Source organism: Orycteropus afer, unplaced genomic scaffold, assembly GCF_000298275.1.
Source record: "Orycteropus afer afer isolate SDZICR_OR568_19922 unplaced genomic scaffold, OryAfe1.0 scaffold00109, whole genome shotgun sequence".
Taxonomy (NCBI): domain Eukaryota; kingdom Metazoa; phylum Chordata; class Mammalia; order Tubulidentata; family Orycteropodidae; genus Orycteropus; species Orycteropus afer.
This window is the reverse complement of record NW_006921696.1, coordinates 1,103,394-1,120,697: the sequence shown is the minus strand read 5'-3', so window position 1 is coordinate 1,120,697 and position 17,304 is coordinate 1,103,394. Positions and strand designations below refer to the sequence as shown.

General features: G+C 36.7%; 1 protein-coding gene across 1 annotated transcript in view; it reads left to right on the top strand.

Annotated features, from left to right (window-relative positions):
• MLF1 (myeloid leukemia factor 1) overlaps nucleotides 1-16,927 on the top strand; it is a 27,798-nt gene extending 10,871 nt beyond the window's left edge. The window contains exons 2-7 of the mRNA XM_007943540.1: nucleotides 1,978-2,022; nucleotides 8,399-8,482; nucleotides 9,604-9,732; nucleotides 12,743-12,902; nucleotides 15,169-15,307; nucleotides 16,822-16,927. Of these exons, the coding sequence (XP_007941731.1) occupies nucleotides 1,978-2,022; nucleotides 8,399-8,482; nucleotides 9,604-9,732; nucleotides 12,743-12,902; nucleotides 15,169-15,307; nucleotides 16,822-16,927 (663 nt within the window). The remainder of the gene's footprint in view (nucleotides 1-1,977; nucleotides 2,023-8,398; nucleotides 8,483-9,603; nucleotides 9,733-12,742; nucleotides 12,903-15,168; nucleotides 15,308-16,821) is intronic.
• Nucleotides 16,928-17,304: the final 377 nt, after the last annotated feature.

Genomic DNA, 17,304 nt, shown 5'->3' with positions numbered 1-17,304 from the left:
TTTTTTTTTTTTTTTTTAAATGAAGTTCATCTCACAACTTAAACTCTAATGCTCTTAGTGAATTATTTTCTATTAGGATAATAACTTCTTGGTATTTGGTATTATTGAATAATTTTGTTGGCTGCCATTGCATCGGCTTCAACTCATGGCAACCTTATATATAACAGAACAAAATATTGCCTGGACCTCTGCCATCTTCATGATCGTTGGTGTGTTTGAGTCCGTCAGTCCATCTTTTTGAGGGTTTCCCTTGATTTCTTTGGTACTCTACCAAACATGTTACCCCCTGCCAAGCAATTGGTCTTTCCTGATGATGTGTCCAAAGTAAACAAGCTGAAGTTTCACCATCTTTACTTCTAAGCCCATTCTGGTTGTATTTCTTCTAAGACTGATTTGTTTGTGCTGGCAGTCCATGATCTATTTAATATTCTTAGCTAATACCACAGTTGAATTCATTAGTTCAACTAGTTTTCATTGTCCAGCTTTCAGATATAAGGTGACTGAAAAGAGCATGGCTTGGGTGAGGTACACTTTAGCCATCAAAATGACATCTTTGCTTTTTATTTTAAATGTTGTAGAAGAAAAAAATCACAAATAATAATGATGGCAATAAAATAGTCTCATTATTTGAAAATTCCTTATAGTACAAATATACTTAGAGCAGTATTTATTTTTATGCACAGTAGATAAAAATCTGTATTTCAAATAGACATCTTGGTAATTTTTTCTTTATTTTTTGCTAATTTCTGGACAGCTGTCATCTTTATCTGCCACATTATCAGGTAAAAAGAGACTTGTACTAGAAGTAGAACTGCCAGCTATGCCATTTTTTTGTGTTTGCATTACTAGCATTTTCTTCAGTGCATGATTTCTTTATGAGGATATTTTAAACCAGTTGTCCATTTTGTGAGGACTAATTTGTGACTATCTCACATTTAGACTGAGTAATAGTGCCATAGTCAGTCTAAGTCTGTTCTTTCTTACTTTCAGCAAAAAGAAATAGAAATAGGCATTTTATTGGCAGTGGTTGTTTATCCCCTTAAGTGCATCCAACACTTAATTTGGGAATTACTGTTCTAGGTATACATTGTAAGTAGGTATTATCTGATATCATATATTATGTATATATTAGTATAAATATACAATTCTTTATTTTGCAACGTAAATAACAAGGGGAAAATTATCAATGAATGAAGGTAAAACTTTATATGTACTTTTTGTCCAGGAATTCAAATTTTATTTTCAACATTTGAAATCACCAAGAAGTGAAAGTTTTTAATTTCTAAGTATCTTTATAAAAATTAATTTTTATCATCAGTACCTGTTGAAGAATACAATTTGTGAATTATTAATTTGTATTATTCTACCTATTATACTTAACCTAGTTTTGCGTCTCAAAGACTAAATATTTTTAAAACTAGGGATATTATTCATTCTAAAGTCTAAATTAAGTTTTTTAGGAGGCATTCATTAAATTTATATCCAACATTTCTAGGAAGCTATTGAAATTTTATTAATGTAGATAAAAATTATATAAGTTCAGGCAAGATTAATTGATCTAAAAATATGGAATAGTTGAGCAAAGGAAGGATGATTTAACTTTATCATTGTACCTTATGTTTTGATTAATTTTGGTAATGAATTTTGTTATTTCCTTGGAGAAATATTTATCTTAATCCATAGCAAAAACTTTTTCTTTCAGCTATCTTTAATAAATACTAGAGTAGTCCTATTTAAAAGAGATATATGGCCTTCCTATTTGCCTGCAGCAATCGGCTTTTCTTCCTATCAGGCTCTACACTAAATAATAAGCAGATAATTTAAAAAATACATGTTGAGTTCTTTTTGATTAAGAGAATTCTTTAATTGTGTTAGCTCTGAGCTATGTGACTATATTACATTTCTTTTTTTTTTCAGGTATCATAAAATAAATACAAGCAAAATTAATTGGAATTTTTTTTTTTTTTTTTTTTTTAGGCAATGAGTCATTCTCTTATGCCTTTTGGCAGTTTTAGTGGCATGGTTCGTATCACGAGAAACAAACCATTTCAGCAATATTTGCTAACAAATATTCATTTTTTATTAACTTGAGCTGACTGAATTACCATGCAGTATCACTAACTTTGATAATGGCTTTTTAGTATTTGTATTGAAAACTTCCACTTTGTGTATTAAATTTTTATCTTAGAGTATTTAGACATATTTTCTGACATATCAAACATATATAAGTCTTCAAAAAGAAACAAATAGATTTGAATAGATGAATACTCACTTGATTTATATAAAGAGTTGCCATAGTTGAATTTGACTGTCTTGCTTATGATTTTCCACAAGGAGAAAACCATCACATTGTGGATAAAAGTGCACAACAAAGTCCAGATTAGTTGTTTTCTCTGGGACAGGGACCATGTTGCCAACTTGTTGATATTGCTTTTCCTTGCCCATGCACAAGTATGGCTGCTTGGCAATCAGCTTTTCTTCCACCCTTGTTTCTTGGGGGTTGGTGAGTGGTGGAAGTAAATCAGGGAAAGCTTCCTGAATCTTAGGGATGATTAGGAGATAGCCAAGAGAGGCAGAGGGTAGAGAAGATGTTCATTATGGAGGAAATAGCATGTGCAAAGACCTGGAGGTTAGCTCAGCAGTGTTTAGGATTACTTGGCTCTAGAGTGCAAGTTGTATAGTAAATATAGGTAAAGATGGAGAAGTAACCAGAGACTTCTTTATGTCCTGGTCATGAATTGAACATTAAGAGCAAGGAAAGCAGTTGATGGATTTTGGTGGAGACATAGCACTAGAGTCAAATTCTCATTTTCAAAAGATCACTATGCCTGCAGAGGGAGGAAAGATAAGAAAGGGAGTGGAGACAGATAGGTCTATAGGCTGTGAAACATTGAGTATTAGTGATAGCTTTTACTTAGGTAATTGTTGTTATTGTTGTTGTTGTTTGCCGTCCAGTCGGCCCCGACTCATAGCGACCCCTCTTTGGGTTTCCGAGGCAGTATCACTACGGAAGTAGGATTGCCCAACCTTCCTTCCGAAGGAGTGGCTGGGGGGTTTGAACCGCCAGCCTTCTGGTTAGCAGTCAAGTGCCTTAGCCACTATGCTACCAGAGCTCCCCGTTGTTATTGTTAGGTGCCATTAAGTCGATTCTGACTCACAGCAACCCTGCATACAACAGAATGAAACATTGCCCTGTCCTGTGCCATCCTCACAATCCTTGCTATGCTTGAGCCCATTGTTGCAGCCACTATGTCAGTCCATCTCGTTGAGGGTCTTCCCCTTTTTCTCTGACCCTTCATTTACCAAGTATGATATCCTTCTCCAGGGACAGGTTTTTCTGACCACATGACCAAAGTAGGTAAGGTGGAGTCTGGCCAACCTTGCTTTTAAGGAGCATTCCGGCTGCTTTTGTTCCAAGATAGATTTGTTCGTTCTTCTAGCAGACCATGGTATTTTCAACATTCTTTGCCAACACCACAACTCAAAGGCATCAATTCTTTGTTTTTCCTTATTCATTGTCCAGTTTTCACATGCATATGGAGAACTGAAAATACTATGGGTTGGGTCAGATGTACCTTAGTCCCCAAAGTGACATCTTTGTCTTGTAGCACATTACAAGTCCAAATTCAGGGCTCCAGCTCTAGCTCACTCTCAGCCCTGGAGGAAAGTCCTTGTCTCCTTTTTTATTATTGTGGTAAAAACATACAATACAAGACATTTGCCAGCATAACGACTTCCACATTTATAGCTCAGGGACACTGACGCCATTTTTCATGTTGTGCCACCATTATTGCTATTCTTTTCCAAAATACTCCACTGTTAGAATAAACTCATTGTCCCCCAAACAAAAGTTTCCCCTTTCCACTTCCCTCCTACCTCTGATAACCACTAATAATCTTTTATTTTTTTTAACCTATCTAGAAATTTGCCCTCCCATCCCCTCCTATCCCTGGTAACCAACAAAGTTTCCTTCCATGTATAAACCTTTCCTTGACTTTTTATGATAGTGAACTAATACAATATTTGTCCTTCTATGATTGACTTACTCCACTCAGCATAATGTCCTTCAAATTAATCCATGTTATGCAGTGTTTTGCAGATTCTGCATTATTCTTGGCAAACAACAACAACATTATTCTTTTAAAGTTGCATAGTATTCCATTCTGTGTATGTACTGCAGTTTGTTTATCCATTCCTCAGTTTATGGGCATTTAGATTATTTCCATCTCTTTGCTATTGTGAATAGTGCTGTGATGAACATGGGTGTGCACATATCTATTCATGTCCTGCCTCTCACTTCTTTAGGATATATACCTAGTAATGGGATTGCTGGATCACATGGTATTTCCGTTTCAGACTTTTTAAGGAATCACCATACCAATTTTCACAGTGGTTGTATAAAAGATACCCTCTTCTCCAGCTCTTCTTTCTTGGTGATACTGATGTCCCTTCTTCTCTGGTTGCTTTTCTCTCCTTTTATCTCGTTAGATAAAAGCTGATGCAGGCCACACCCAAAGTAAATTCCCCTTTCATAAGATCAAGGTTGTGACCTGAGTAAGAATGTTGTATTCCACCATAATCCTCTTAAAACTGATTGGCTGATCACATCATGAAGGATAATTTCATCATTACATAACTGCTAAACCTCTGAGAATTATGGCTCAGGCAACTTGACACATATTTTGGTGGGGTACAGTTCAATCTATGGTATTCCACCCTTTGACTCCCAAAATTCATTTCCTTGCCAAAAAGTGCAAAAAACTTTCAACTCATCATATCATCACAAAAATCTTAAACCATCTCCACATCCTATTCTATCCTGGGACAAAACTCCTCTTCATCTGTGAATCTAGAATACAAGTTGCTGTTGTTACGTGCCATGGAGCCGGACCCGACTCATAGCGACCCCTTTTTGGGTTTCTAAGGCGGTATCTCTATGGAAGTAGATTGCCCAACCTTCCTTCCAAGGAGTGGCTGGTGGGTTTGAACCACCAGCCTTCTGGTTAGCAGTCAAGTGCCTTAGGCACTACACTACTAGAGCTCCTAGGATACAAGTTATCTGCTTCCAAAGTATAATGGTGGAACAGGTATAAGGTAGACATTTCCATTACAAATATGAAAAATTAGAGGGAAAGAAGGAATAATGGACACAAAGCAAGTTAAAAATCCATCAGAACAATTTGCGTAACTGTCAAGGCTTGGAAATAATCCTCCCTTCTCTGAGCTCATCTAGGCAGTGGCCTTGCCTGCCAGGCTCTGAGTGTTGGCCACGCACTCTGAATTCTGGGTAGCAGCCCTACAGCCCTGGGCTTCAGCTCTGCTTTCCAGGCCATCTAGAATGACAACCTTGCTCCCTTGGATTTTGATGGCCCCAGTATCTTAGTCTGTGTGAGTGGTGACCATATCCCTTTGGCCCTGGCAAGACCCATTCTTCTGCCCCTTGGGCTGTCAGCCCCACCCCGTCATCTTTAGGCAGCAAATCTGACCCCTTTTCACTGGCACTAGTGAACAGCAGTCCCACACTCCAGAACTGAGTTGGTGAAATCTGATTCTTTGAAACTTAGGCCCCCACCCTTTGAGACCCAGCAGACTGTGTTCCACCCTTTAAGACCTCAGTGGTCATGCCCTTATCCTTTGAAGCCAAGGCAGCTGTGCTTCCCATGCCTCCTTGACTATTCAGCTTTTGCTTCCTGAGTCCTTGACCTCTCAGTCATTTGGACCTATTGGGCAGATACAGCCTATACCCTACTTGCACAAGTGTTACAAAGCTCTTTAGCTCTACCATCAAGTGCCCACAGGAAGCCTCTTACTTGAAGACACTCAGCTTTCTCACTCCATAGTTCAACTCCTGTGTTGTCTCATGCAAGTCTCCTGGTTCTGCTGCCACTGTTTCTCTATCACTGCTTCTCACCATCTGCACTGTCTTCAGTGTTTCAGCTCTCCTTACTTCCTTCTGAGCCCTCACTAAAATTGCCTTTGACTTCCATAATTCCACCAACAGTCTCTTCAAGGCAATCTAGGCTTTATTATTAGACACCTTAAAACTCTTCCAGCCTCTTCATTACTCAATTCCAAAACCTAAAATTCCACATTTGAAGTATCTGTTAGAACAATATACCACTCCAGGTATCAAATTTTGTCTTAGTTAATGAGTGCTTCTATAACAGAGATAACACAAATTAATGTCTTTGAGAAATTTATTCTCTCCCAGTTTAGGAGGTTAGACACCCAACTTCAGGACATCAGCTGTAGGGGAAGGCTCTCTGTAGTGGTGCAACTCATATCTCTACTCTTTGATTCCTGGAACTGTGAATCCAGGGTTCAGGCTATGGGAGAACACTATACTTTGGACACTGGTTTAGAGGATCCACAGCCTCCTAGAGAACATTGCCACGATGCTGCAGTTTTCAGTTCATGAAAACAATCCTGAAATGTCATGGATTGAATTGTGTCCCCCCAAAATATATGTCACCTTGGCTTGGCCATGATTCTCAGTGGTTTAGCAGTTATGTAGTGATGTAATTATCCCCCACGGTGTGATCACTTGTAAGGGAATTAGGGTGGGATGCAATACCCTTACTCAAGGCACAGTTCTGATCCAATGTAAGAGGAGGTTCCCTCAAGTGTGGCCTGTATCATTTTTTATCTAACAAGATAGGACAGAGAAGCAAGCAGAGGAGGAGAGACCTCAATATCACCAAGAAAGAAGAGGTGGGAGTGGAATGCATCCTTTGGACCTGGGGTCCCTGAGCTGAGAAACTCTCAAATCCAGGGGAAGACTGATGCCAAGATACATGGAGAAGTCTAAGGGATGACAGACCCACAGATGTTGAATGGAGACAAGGACCTTCCCCCCCAACAAAAAAAGCTCCCCCCTAGAACTGGTGCCCTGAAGTTAGACTTCTACCTGCCTAAATTGTGAGAGAATAAATTTCTGTGTGTTAAAGCCAATCCACTTGTAGGATTCTGTTATAGCAGCATTAGATAACTAAGACACCATCTGTTCCCCATTTTTAATAGCAGTGAAAACCCAATAGAAAGCAGGGAGACAATCAGGCCTTTGATAATATTTTATTGAGGCCCAGGTTGGCATACAACAAAAGAAATTCTAGAGGAGCTGAAATACTAAGCATTGAACCAAGTGCCTACAAGCTTCAGAAGAATCCTTTTTGAGCAGAGTAGCTCCTTTAACCACATGACTTTCTCTTTTTATAATAATGGACAGTGCATTTGATGACACACCAGAATGTGCTTTACTTTTATTTTCTGGTAAGTGTTCCAGTGATAAAAGTTAGTATCAGATTTTTCTCAAGTATGCTTTCTCAACCTTGGCGCTATCGACATTGCAGGCCAGAAAATTTTGTTGTGGGGGCTGTCCTATGCATTGTAGACTGTTTAGCAGCATCCCTGGCCTCTAACTCACTGGATGTATCCCCACAACCCCCAGTTATGACAACCAAAATTTTGTATGTTGTTAGTTGCCGCCAAATTGACTCCAACTCGTGAGAACCTCACGTATAACAGAGTGAAACTCTGCCTGGTCCAGTACTATCTTCATGATTGTTGGTATGATTGAATCCATTGTCACTGTTGCCTCACTCCATCCCATTGAGGGTTTTCCTTGGCCTTCTACATTACTAAACTTCACGTTCTGTTGGAGTAATTGGCCTTTTCTGATGACATTCCTAAAATAAGCAAGCTGAAGTCTTGCCATCCTCACTTCTAAGGAACATTCTGGTTGGGTTTCCTCTAAAAGTGATTTGTTCATCCTTCTAGCTGTCCAAGGTATATTTGTAAAATTGTTTCCAAATGCCCTCTGGGGGTTAAAATAGCTTCTAATTGAGAACCACTGTTCTAAAAGAAGCCTTAACTGTTCTTCTAAAGAAGCATACTTCATGCTTCAAAGAGGTGCCCTATTGAGCTTTTAGTGGTAGGGAGCAAACTGAAGGCCTGGATTGGCCTCTAATATCTGGACCCTGCTATGACAGGAAGAGGGCTAACTGCTGTAAGGATAGCTTCTATCAGCCATGTGGTACTAGTGGAAGGGTCAATGTTGTCTTTATTTGTGTGGTGGAATATTGAGAGAGAAGAGTGAAAAACTTGAAGACTATTTTATGCTAGAACTGTCTCAGACCAAAACACATGGTTCAGTATATCTATTTATAGTGTTGCAACTCCATAATCAGTGTTGTCTATTTGGGCTTTTATGACTGTTGCAATTTTTTTCTTTAGTTGCTTTCATTTTCAGTCTTTAAATTATATTTGCTTGATTGATTACTACATGAGGTTCCAGTGCATGAATCTGGAAAAAAAAAATTTTTTTGGCTGTTTGGGAATATTGATGTGTTTCTTCTGTGTTGTACTTGTAGTTAATAACATACTTCCTAATATCCTATAGCATACAGATGTCGGCCCTTTTCAGGCAATGGACCGAATGATGTTAAATATGCGAAACAGTATGCAGGAATTACAAAGAAACTTTGTAAGTACTAAATATCAATTGATGAGAATGTTACTTTCAGTTGTTAATACCATGTATTATAGTGCTTTTCAAACTTTTTTTTAACCATGATCCATGGTTAAAAACCATGGTTAAAAAATGTATTTTACATCATGACTTAGTACATAAATACTTGTGTACTTTCTAAATAAATAGACCTGAAGCAAAAATTTCATGAAGAAATAGTCATACTACTTACACAGTGTGCTGATGTTTTCTGCTTTAGTTCACGTTTCAAAAATACTGATCACTGTTTTTAAAAAATACTAATTTCACAATCTCCAGTTTGAAAAATAGCATCAGTTAACTTTAGGAAAAAGTTTTTAAAAGTCTGCTTCCAAAATGTTCGTTTTGCCAAAAGTCACTGTTATAAAGGGACCTCTGTATCAATTTATATATTTTTATTTATTTATAACCTACTTACTTAAAGGATTTTCAGCATCTATGAAACTTAAATTTCGTATTTAAAAAAAAAAAAAAAAACTTTAAAAGCTTAGAAATTTCAGGAATGATGTTTATGCACAGAATTAGATCTATACAGTCCAGGTATTATATAAACTACTACTTTTCTACTCATAATATTAACATCAAAACCAACAGTAACATGATTTTCTATGAAGAGGAAATATATCACTTTACTCATCCAGTTTGGATTCAATGGATCATTTCGGCATGCCCAAATCTAGGGCATTATTAATGATTTTGGTAATGTAGCAATCTGGTAGCCACAGGAGATATGAAACTTCTTGGTGTTTGGATAATTGTCTCAGTGTTGACAAAATTGCTTACAAGGATCAACCACTGACTATAAAAATATCACAGGTTTCAGGGCACACAATTTGTATTTAAATCTAAATGATGTCTCAAGACTTGATCTGTAAGTGAGTCACCTGTTATTCCTTACAAGGGGAGTGAGAATTGCTGCTTAAAATGAAGAGAGATTAGGACCTCCCAGAGGGTGCCTTTTTGATATATAGTACTAACAGTATAGTATCCTTAGGAGAACTTCTAGCTAATTTTGTTACTTAATTGAATCATTCTGGCATTAATTCTTTCTATTTGACTAGACTCTCTGAATTTACAATTAATATATTTATCTCTAGGATCACCTTTCAATGGATCCAAGTGGCCATTCATTTTGTTCTTCCTCAGTTATGACCTATTCCAAAGTAGGAGATGAACCACCAAAAGTTTTCCAGGCCTCAACTCAAACTCGTAGGGCTCCTGGAGGAGTAAGTATTTTCTAAGAATTCTTAAAGCTTTATAAATTTGTGGGATGAGAGTTTTTACCCATATCAATTTTTAATCATTAAATTTCATCTGGTACTGTGGTGGAGGTGGGGAATGGTGGAGACACGTGTCATTATGAAAAGTTTTAAAACTCAACCTACTTAGTATGGTGATTTTCTTTTCTTTTTTTTTTTTGCCTCCCCGCTGCCCAGTATGCCTCTTTTCATATAAATATCTAATTATTTTTATTACCTTTACATGCTGACAAGGAAAATAGGACTAAAAAATGTCTTTGTTTCATGAAATAAATGTCTTTTAGTTTATATTTGCATCACGATAAATGGAGAAAAGATTGAAGTTGTCATAGACTTCACATTGCTTGGTTCTACAATCAACGCCTATGAAAGCAGCAGTCAGGACATCAGACGATGTGTTTTTGTTGTTGTTATATGCCATCGAGTCAGACCCGACTCATAGCAACCCCTTCTTGGGTTTCTGAGGCAGTATCACTACAGAAGTAGATTGCTCCATCTTCCTTCTGAGGAGTGGCTGGTGGGTTTGAACCGCCAGCCTTCTGGTTAGCAGTCAAGTGCCTTAGCCACTATGCTACCAGAGCTCCCCAGACGATGTATAGTACTGGGCAAATCGGCTGCAAAGGACCTCTTTCAAGTGCTGAAGAGCAGAGATGTCTCCTTGAGGACTAAGGCGCACCTGACACAAGCTATGGTATTTTTAATCGCCTCATATGCGTGTGAGAGCTGGACAGTGAATAAGGAAGACAGAAGAAGAATTGATGCTTTTTAGCTGTGGTTTGGTGAAGAATGTTGAAAGTACCACGGACTGTTAAAAGAACTAACAATCTGTCCTGGAGGAAGTGCAGCCAGAATGCTCCTTGAAAGCAAGAATGGCCAGACTTCGTCTCACCTGCTTTGGTCACGCTGTCAGAAGGGACCATTCCTTGGAAAAGGATGTCATGTTTGGTAAAGTGGAGGGTCGACGAAAGAGGAAAAGGCCCTCAATAAGATGGATTGACACAGTGGCTGTGGTGATGGGCTCAAGTATAGCAAGCATCGTGGAGCTGGCATGGAACTGGGCAGTGGTTTTGTTCTGTTGTGCGTAGTTGCTATGAGTCGGAAACTACTCAACAACACCTAATGATAGCAACAGTTTATATTTGACATAAGTGAATTTTTAAAATCATGAAATATCTCGAGAATACCCACATTCCTGTCTCCCAGTTGAAACAAAATCATTTTCCTCTATTCTTACTCTGTTTTGTTAACATTACAAATGCAGTTAAAGCTTCCAATATACTCCTCCTCCTCAGCTCCTTTTCCCTCCCTCCCTCCTCAAAAAAAACCACTTTTTTATAACTGGAGTTTATCATTCTTATGTATACTTTTACAATTTTCTTTCATATATATGATTCATATACAGTGTAACGTTGTTTTGCAGGTTTCTAAACTTCATAGAAATGGTATTATATTGTACTATCTATCTTCTGCCATTTGCCTTTGCTCAATAATATGCTTCTGAGACTCATTCAATTTGACATGTATAGCCCTGGCTTCTTTATTTTAACTACTACACAATATATCAATATATGAGTATACCACAATTTTTGATCCATTTTCCTGTTGATAGATATCTTGGTATTTTCATTTTTCACTAATACATCCTTATATATGTCTCCTTATGCAAACGTGTGAAAGTTTCTCTATAGTCTAGGGATAGTATTACTAGGTTGGAGGATGTGTGTACCTTTAAATTTTTGTAGAAATTATCACATCACTACCCACAATGATTGAAAGAGTTGGCTCCCACTAATTGTGGCATGAGATATCCCATTTCCCCACAACCTTGTTAGTACTTACACCAAGATTTACATTTGCTGATCTCCTTGGAAGCAAGAATGGCCAGGCTTCATGTCACCTACTTTGCTCATGTTATAAGAAGGGACCATTCCTGGAGAAGGATATCATGCTTAGTAAATTGGAGGGTCAGTGTAAAAGGGGAAGGTCCTCAATGACATGGATTGACACAGTGGCTACAACAGTGGGTTCAGGTATAGCAAGGATTGTGAGGCTGGCGCAGGACCAGGGAGTGTTTTGTTCTGTTATCAGGGTCACTATGACTGACAGCACCTAACAACAACAGTAACAATCTAATGGGTATGAAGTAAATTAATTTTTCAATTCTTACATACAATTATGCACCTTTTAATGATACTCTTGCCTAAGTTCAGGTAATTCATTGCAAACATTTTAATTTTATCTTATTATAAGTGATATAAAGTCTTAAATAAGGAGGTCTGGTGGTGTGGTACCTAAGGCATTTGACTGCTAACCAGAAGGTTGGCAGTTCAAGTCTACCACCAGCCGCTCTGCGAAGAGAAGATGGAGCAATCTACTTCTATAAAGATTTACTGCCTCAGAACTCCAAAGGGGGTTGTTATGAGTCAGAATTGACTTGATGGCATTGAGTTCACTTTTCAGCTAAAGTCTTAAATATAAGCAATGCATTTTATATGTCCCACAACAAATCGTGTTAGTCTTTGGCTATCTTTTTTAAGTAATATTCCCAAATTGTTGATAGGTAGGAGCCGTGAGATTCAAGCCAGTCAACGTGACTAATAATTAGTTGCCCTTACTTGTAGCAATGCCAGCATGAACTTCCATCTTTTACATTGTCAAGGACAGTGTTGAAAGCACTAAGGTTTATATAACTAAGTTATTCTTTGTTTTAATATTTGGTTACAAATTGGACAAAAAGGTAAAATTGTATTGTTTCATGTCTCTAGAAATTTTAATTTTTAAGCAGTTCGGGAAGTATCAGAGCCATATTACCACAATTTTGCTGCAAGTTGGTGGTGGATCTGTAGTTGATCTGTATAGATCCATAGCAGATCTGTGGCCTTAAATCTATAAAGAAATAGGCTCTGAAGAGTTTTATAGTAATTCAATAAATATTAAAATTACAGTGAAATAATTTTTATTTGCTTTACTTTTACAGATAAAGGAAACCAGGAGAACTTTGAGAGATTCTGACAGTGGGTTAGAAAAAATGGCTGTTGGGCATCATATCCATGATCGAGCTCATGTCATTAAAAAGTCAAGGAACAAGAAGACTGGAGACGAAGAGGTCAATCAAGAGTTCATCAACATGAATGAAAGTATGTTATCACAAAAATAGTATTTTTTCTTTTCAGATAGCTTTATTTGTAGGACTTGATTAATACTTTTTATTAGAAACATTTCATTAGATGTAGTTCTGATTTACCTTATGAATAATGTGTATAGGGAATATATTGTCAAAGTAATAAAATTGAGGTTTCATCATTTCATAGTAAATCCTTTTTATAGTGAATTTTAGCAATGTTGGGTTTTGTTAATTTTCCTAATTTTATACTTGGAAAACAGTATCCTTAGGATATTTTTTTAGTAAGACTGTCAATAGGCAAACTGAGTTTTAAAATGTTTTTTCTCATTATTAAGGAAGTATATTTGAAAATAGAAAATAAAAATTATCCATAATCTCAACCCAAAATAACTACTTTTAATGTTTTAGTATATTTTTCCTAATGCTTTTTTCTAAAAATACATAAATTTTTTTTTAAATTATAATTTTATTTTCCATATAGCTATATAGGAGCTTTGGTGGTGTAGTGCCTAAGGCACTTGACTGCTAACCAGAAGGCTGGCAGTTCAAAACCACCAGCCACTTCTTGGAAGGAAAAATGGGCAGTCTACTTTCGTAGTGATAGTGCCTCAGAAACCCAAGGAGAGTTGCTATGAGTCGGATCTGACTCGACGGCAGTGAGTTTGGTTTTTGGATATATAGTTGTATATTGTGTTTATTTTAACTTAACACTTTAATTGTCACTAATCACCTATATGTTAATATAGTTTTTTAAAATTTGTATTGTGATTTGGGTGAAAGTTTACAGAGCAAATTAATTTTCCATACAGCAGCTCACATACACTTTGTCTCATGACATTGACTGCAATTTTCCACAATGCAAAAGCTCCCCTTCCACTTCTTCCCCATAGTTACCTCTTCCCTGTGTCCTTCCCTCCCATACACTCCTGCCCCCCCTAGCTATCTCCTTGTGCATATTCAGCCCTTCTATTCTCCCATGAGGAGCTCTGGTAGCATAGTGCCTAAGGCACTTGACTGCTAACCAGAAGGCTGGCGGTTCAAACCCACCAACCACTCCTTGGAAGGAAGGTTGGGCAATCTACTTCTGTAGTGATACCGCCTTGGAAACCCAAGGAGGGGTTGCTAGGAGTCCAGGTTGACTCGACAGCACATAACAACAACATGAGTTTTAATGGTAACCTGAAAGTATATCATGAATAGGCTATAATTTATTTAAATCATTCTGTATTGTTAGATTTTTGTATAGATAAGATTTTAATTTCTGGTATATGTTAAGTATCATGTATGTATCGTTTGTAAATCTGTTTTCTAGATTTTTATACATATTCATTCTTCAAGCATTTAAGCCCTTCCAGTATCTTAACCTTTCTCATTATAGTCTTTAAATTATATTCATCTCTTCATAAAGTATTTTGAATAGCAATGTTTAATCATAGTATAAAGGGTTAAAATTATTTTATCATTTTTGAAAATTAAATTCTTTAAGGTTAGAGTTTGAAAATTTTTTTATAGAAGCCATACATCTTAACCTTTCTTTGATTTTAACCTTTAATCTTTTTATATTTGAATGTGTAGAGTACTTGACAATAATTGTTGTTGTTGTTGTTGTTGTTTGCCATCGAGTCGGCCCCAACTCATAGCGACCCCTCCTTGGGTTTCCGAGCAGTATCACTACGGAAGTAGGATTGCCCAACCTTCCTTCCGAGGAGTGGCTGGTGGGTTTGAACCGCCAGCCGTCTGGTTCACAGGCAAGTGCCTTAGGCACTATGTTTAAAAAAATTAGTGAAGGGACACATTATTATAAAGGCAATCTGAAAAACAAGTGCAATCATCTATCTATCTATGATTGATGTTATGGAAGTTAGATTTCCCACTTCATAACAACAAAAGGTTACTGTTGAGTTGAAAAACCCTGTCCCAGGAAATTGACAACAGAGTTGTGAGGCCAAGTTAGATAGGATGATGATGAAGTGAATAGGAAGTGTTAGCCACAGATGGAGTGTCAAGAGTGTAAGTACATAGGAGCAGTATGGTCACTATGAGATTACCCTGAAATAAAGACTTGGGTCAAGGGCCCATTAAGTAGAATACTATGATACTCAGGCAGGGGAGTGAAAAATAAGATAATCATTAAAACCAGATCATTAATAGCTTCTTGCCTTTGTTTTGAGATTAGGGTGATGGGAGCAATAGCTTAGATTGAAGTGTGTGGGAAGCAAGATAGTTACTGACATTTAATAACTTAATACTCATTTATTCTAATTTGATGTTTAACGTAGGTGATGCTCATGCTTTTGATGATGAATGGCAGAATGAGATTTTGAAGTACAGACCAGGGGGAAAATGGCATAATCTAGAAAACACTAGGATGCCAAGTGTTGGTCATGAGAATACAGGAGCCCGAGAACTTAAAAGAAGGTAAAAAAATATTTCTAAAATAGTGGTTCTATTTAAGAAAAATTAGAAGAAAAGTTACGTAATTTTAACTTCTGTTATCAGGAAGTTTTGATGAGCATCCCCAATATCTTCTGTGAAAGATGTGATAATGGTACAATGGAGCTAAGTGTTCCATACAAATTTAAATTTGTATCTATAAACAAATTATAATTTAGGATTGTATGATTAATAACTTACTAGTAAACTCTGATTCAGAGGATAGATAGGAGCCAAAATCCTTCTAAGGAACAGTTATATACTATCATATAGTTATTCTTGTGAAACAGCTTTTAATTTGGATATACATAAAGATAGAAATTTCACACCAGATAAAGATACTCATGGTTAGAGGAATGATAAGGATGTTGAGGTTATTTGGAAAGCTTGACAACTTCCCTAACAAATCAAAATTCAGCATTTAATGGAATGAATTTTTAGACACTAGTATATGTAGCAATAGGTAAAATATGTCAAATGCCATGATTCATGTGTATTAGACATTTGGGAATGATTTTGAGGAAAATTTAGCCTTTTTGTAATTACTTTTTGAAGTATCTGTGCAAAATAAATGTGAAACCATAGATTAAAGATTATAGAGATTTTTACATTTGGGATATATTCTGGAGATTTACAATCTAATTTGGTTCTCTGGGGAAAAAATTGAAAATAATACCTAATTCCTGTTGAAATTACACTTGAAAGGGAGAGAGGCCTCACCAGGCCTTAAAACAGAAATCTGTTCTAGGCCATAAGAGAGTGGAGAATTGCTGCAGAAGGTGGAAGGCTTCACAGAACCAGCAGTAGCGATGGACAAGTGGGTATCAAGTAAATCAGAAGCCTTTTGCAGAATTTCAAGCACTAGTATCTTTTCTTTTAAAATAATGTTTTACAAATTTTTAGAGGCCTTTTCCTTATATTTTCTATAGAATGACTTGAAAACTTTCCCTGATACTAGTTTTAGATATTTATATTACTTCGACAAGGTTATTGATTAAAACCCAACAGTGTTAAATTTGAACTTGAAATCTGGGCGCCAGTTGGAGAAAGCATGCTCTATATGGATGATCTGTGAATCTGTGGCTTAACAGTTTGTCAGTCAGTACTGTCCAATAGAACTTTCTGTAATGATGAAAATGTTACGACTCTACATTGTCCAGTACAGTAACCACTAGTCACATGGCTATTGAGTTGTACTTGAAATGTGGCTGGTGCAACTGAGGGACTGAATTTGTTATTTTACTTTATTAATTTATATGTAATAATGTGACTAGTGGCTATCATATTGGACAGTGTGGCTTAAACCATAAATAGTTAAGTGTAGCTCATATAAAAGTCTTTGGTTCTGAATGTTTGAAACTGTCTTCCTTACGTTTTTCAAAGCTATGGGGAACTTTTAAAATAAAACTTTCCTTAAGCTACAGTGGTTTAAAACATGTTTGTATTGATTGACAGTACAAACACTGACTGGTAGTAATGTTCACATATATATTCCTTAGGGAGAAAGTTCACCAAAGTCCAGCCATTGAAAGTGGAAGAAGATCAAACGTCTTTGTGGACAAACTCAACGTCAAAGGATCGCCTGTCAAAATGAGCAAAAAATAAATCGCTGTTCATTCATTTGTTTGGTTTTGGTGGTTTTGATAGAAAAAGTAATGGTGCTGGGTAACATATATAAGACCAATCTCTTGTTTTTAAATCAATATTGTACTTTGCAACGTTCTTTTGTTGTCTGAATGTTCTTGGAAGCTGTCTGTATTTATCCTACTTTAGGAATAAATCTTTAATTTTCAACAATGTGGGTAAATGGTTAAACATTCTATAATACTCTTTAAAACATACTAATTTTTAGAGCTCAGATGCTGATTGTGCTTTCTCGGTCATTTTCTTATGGCTGTGCATCTTGTAAACCTCTAAAGATTGAATGATAGAGCCGGCTTTATCATCTATGATTACAGTTGTAAGTAAAATGGTAAAAGTAG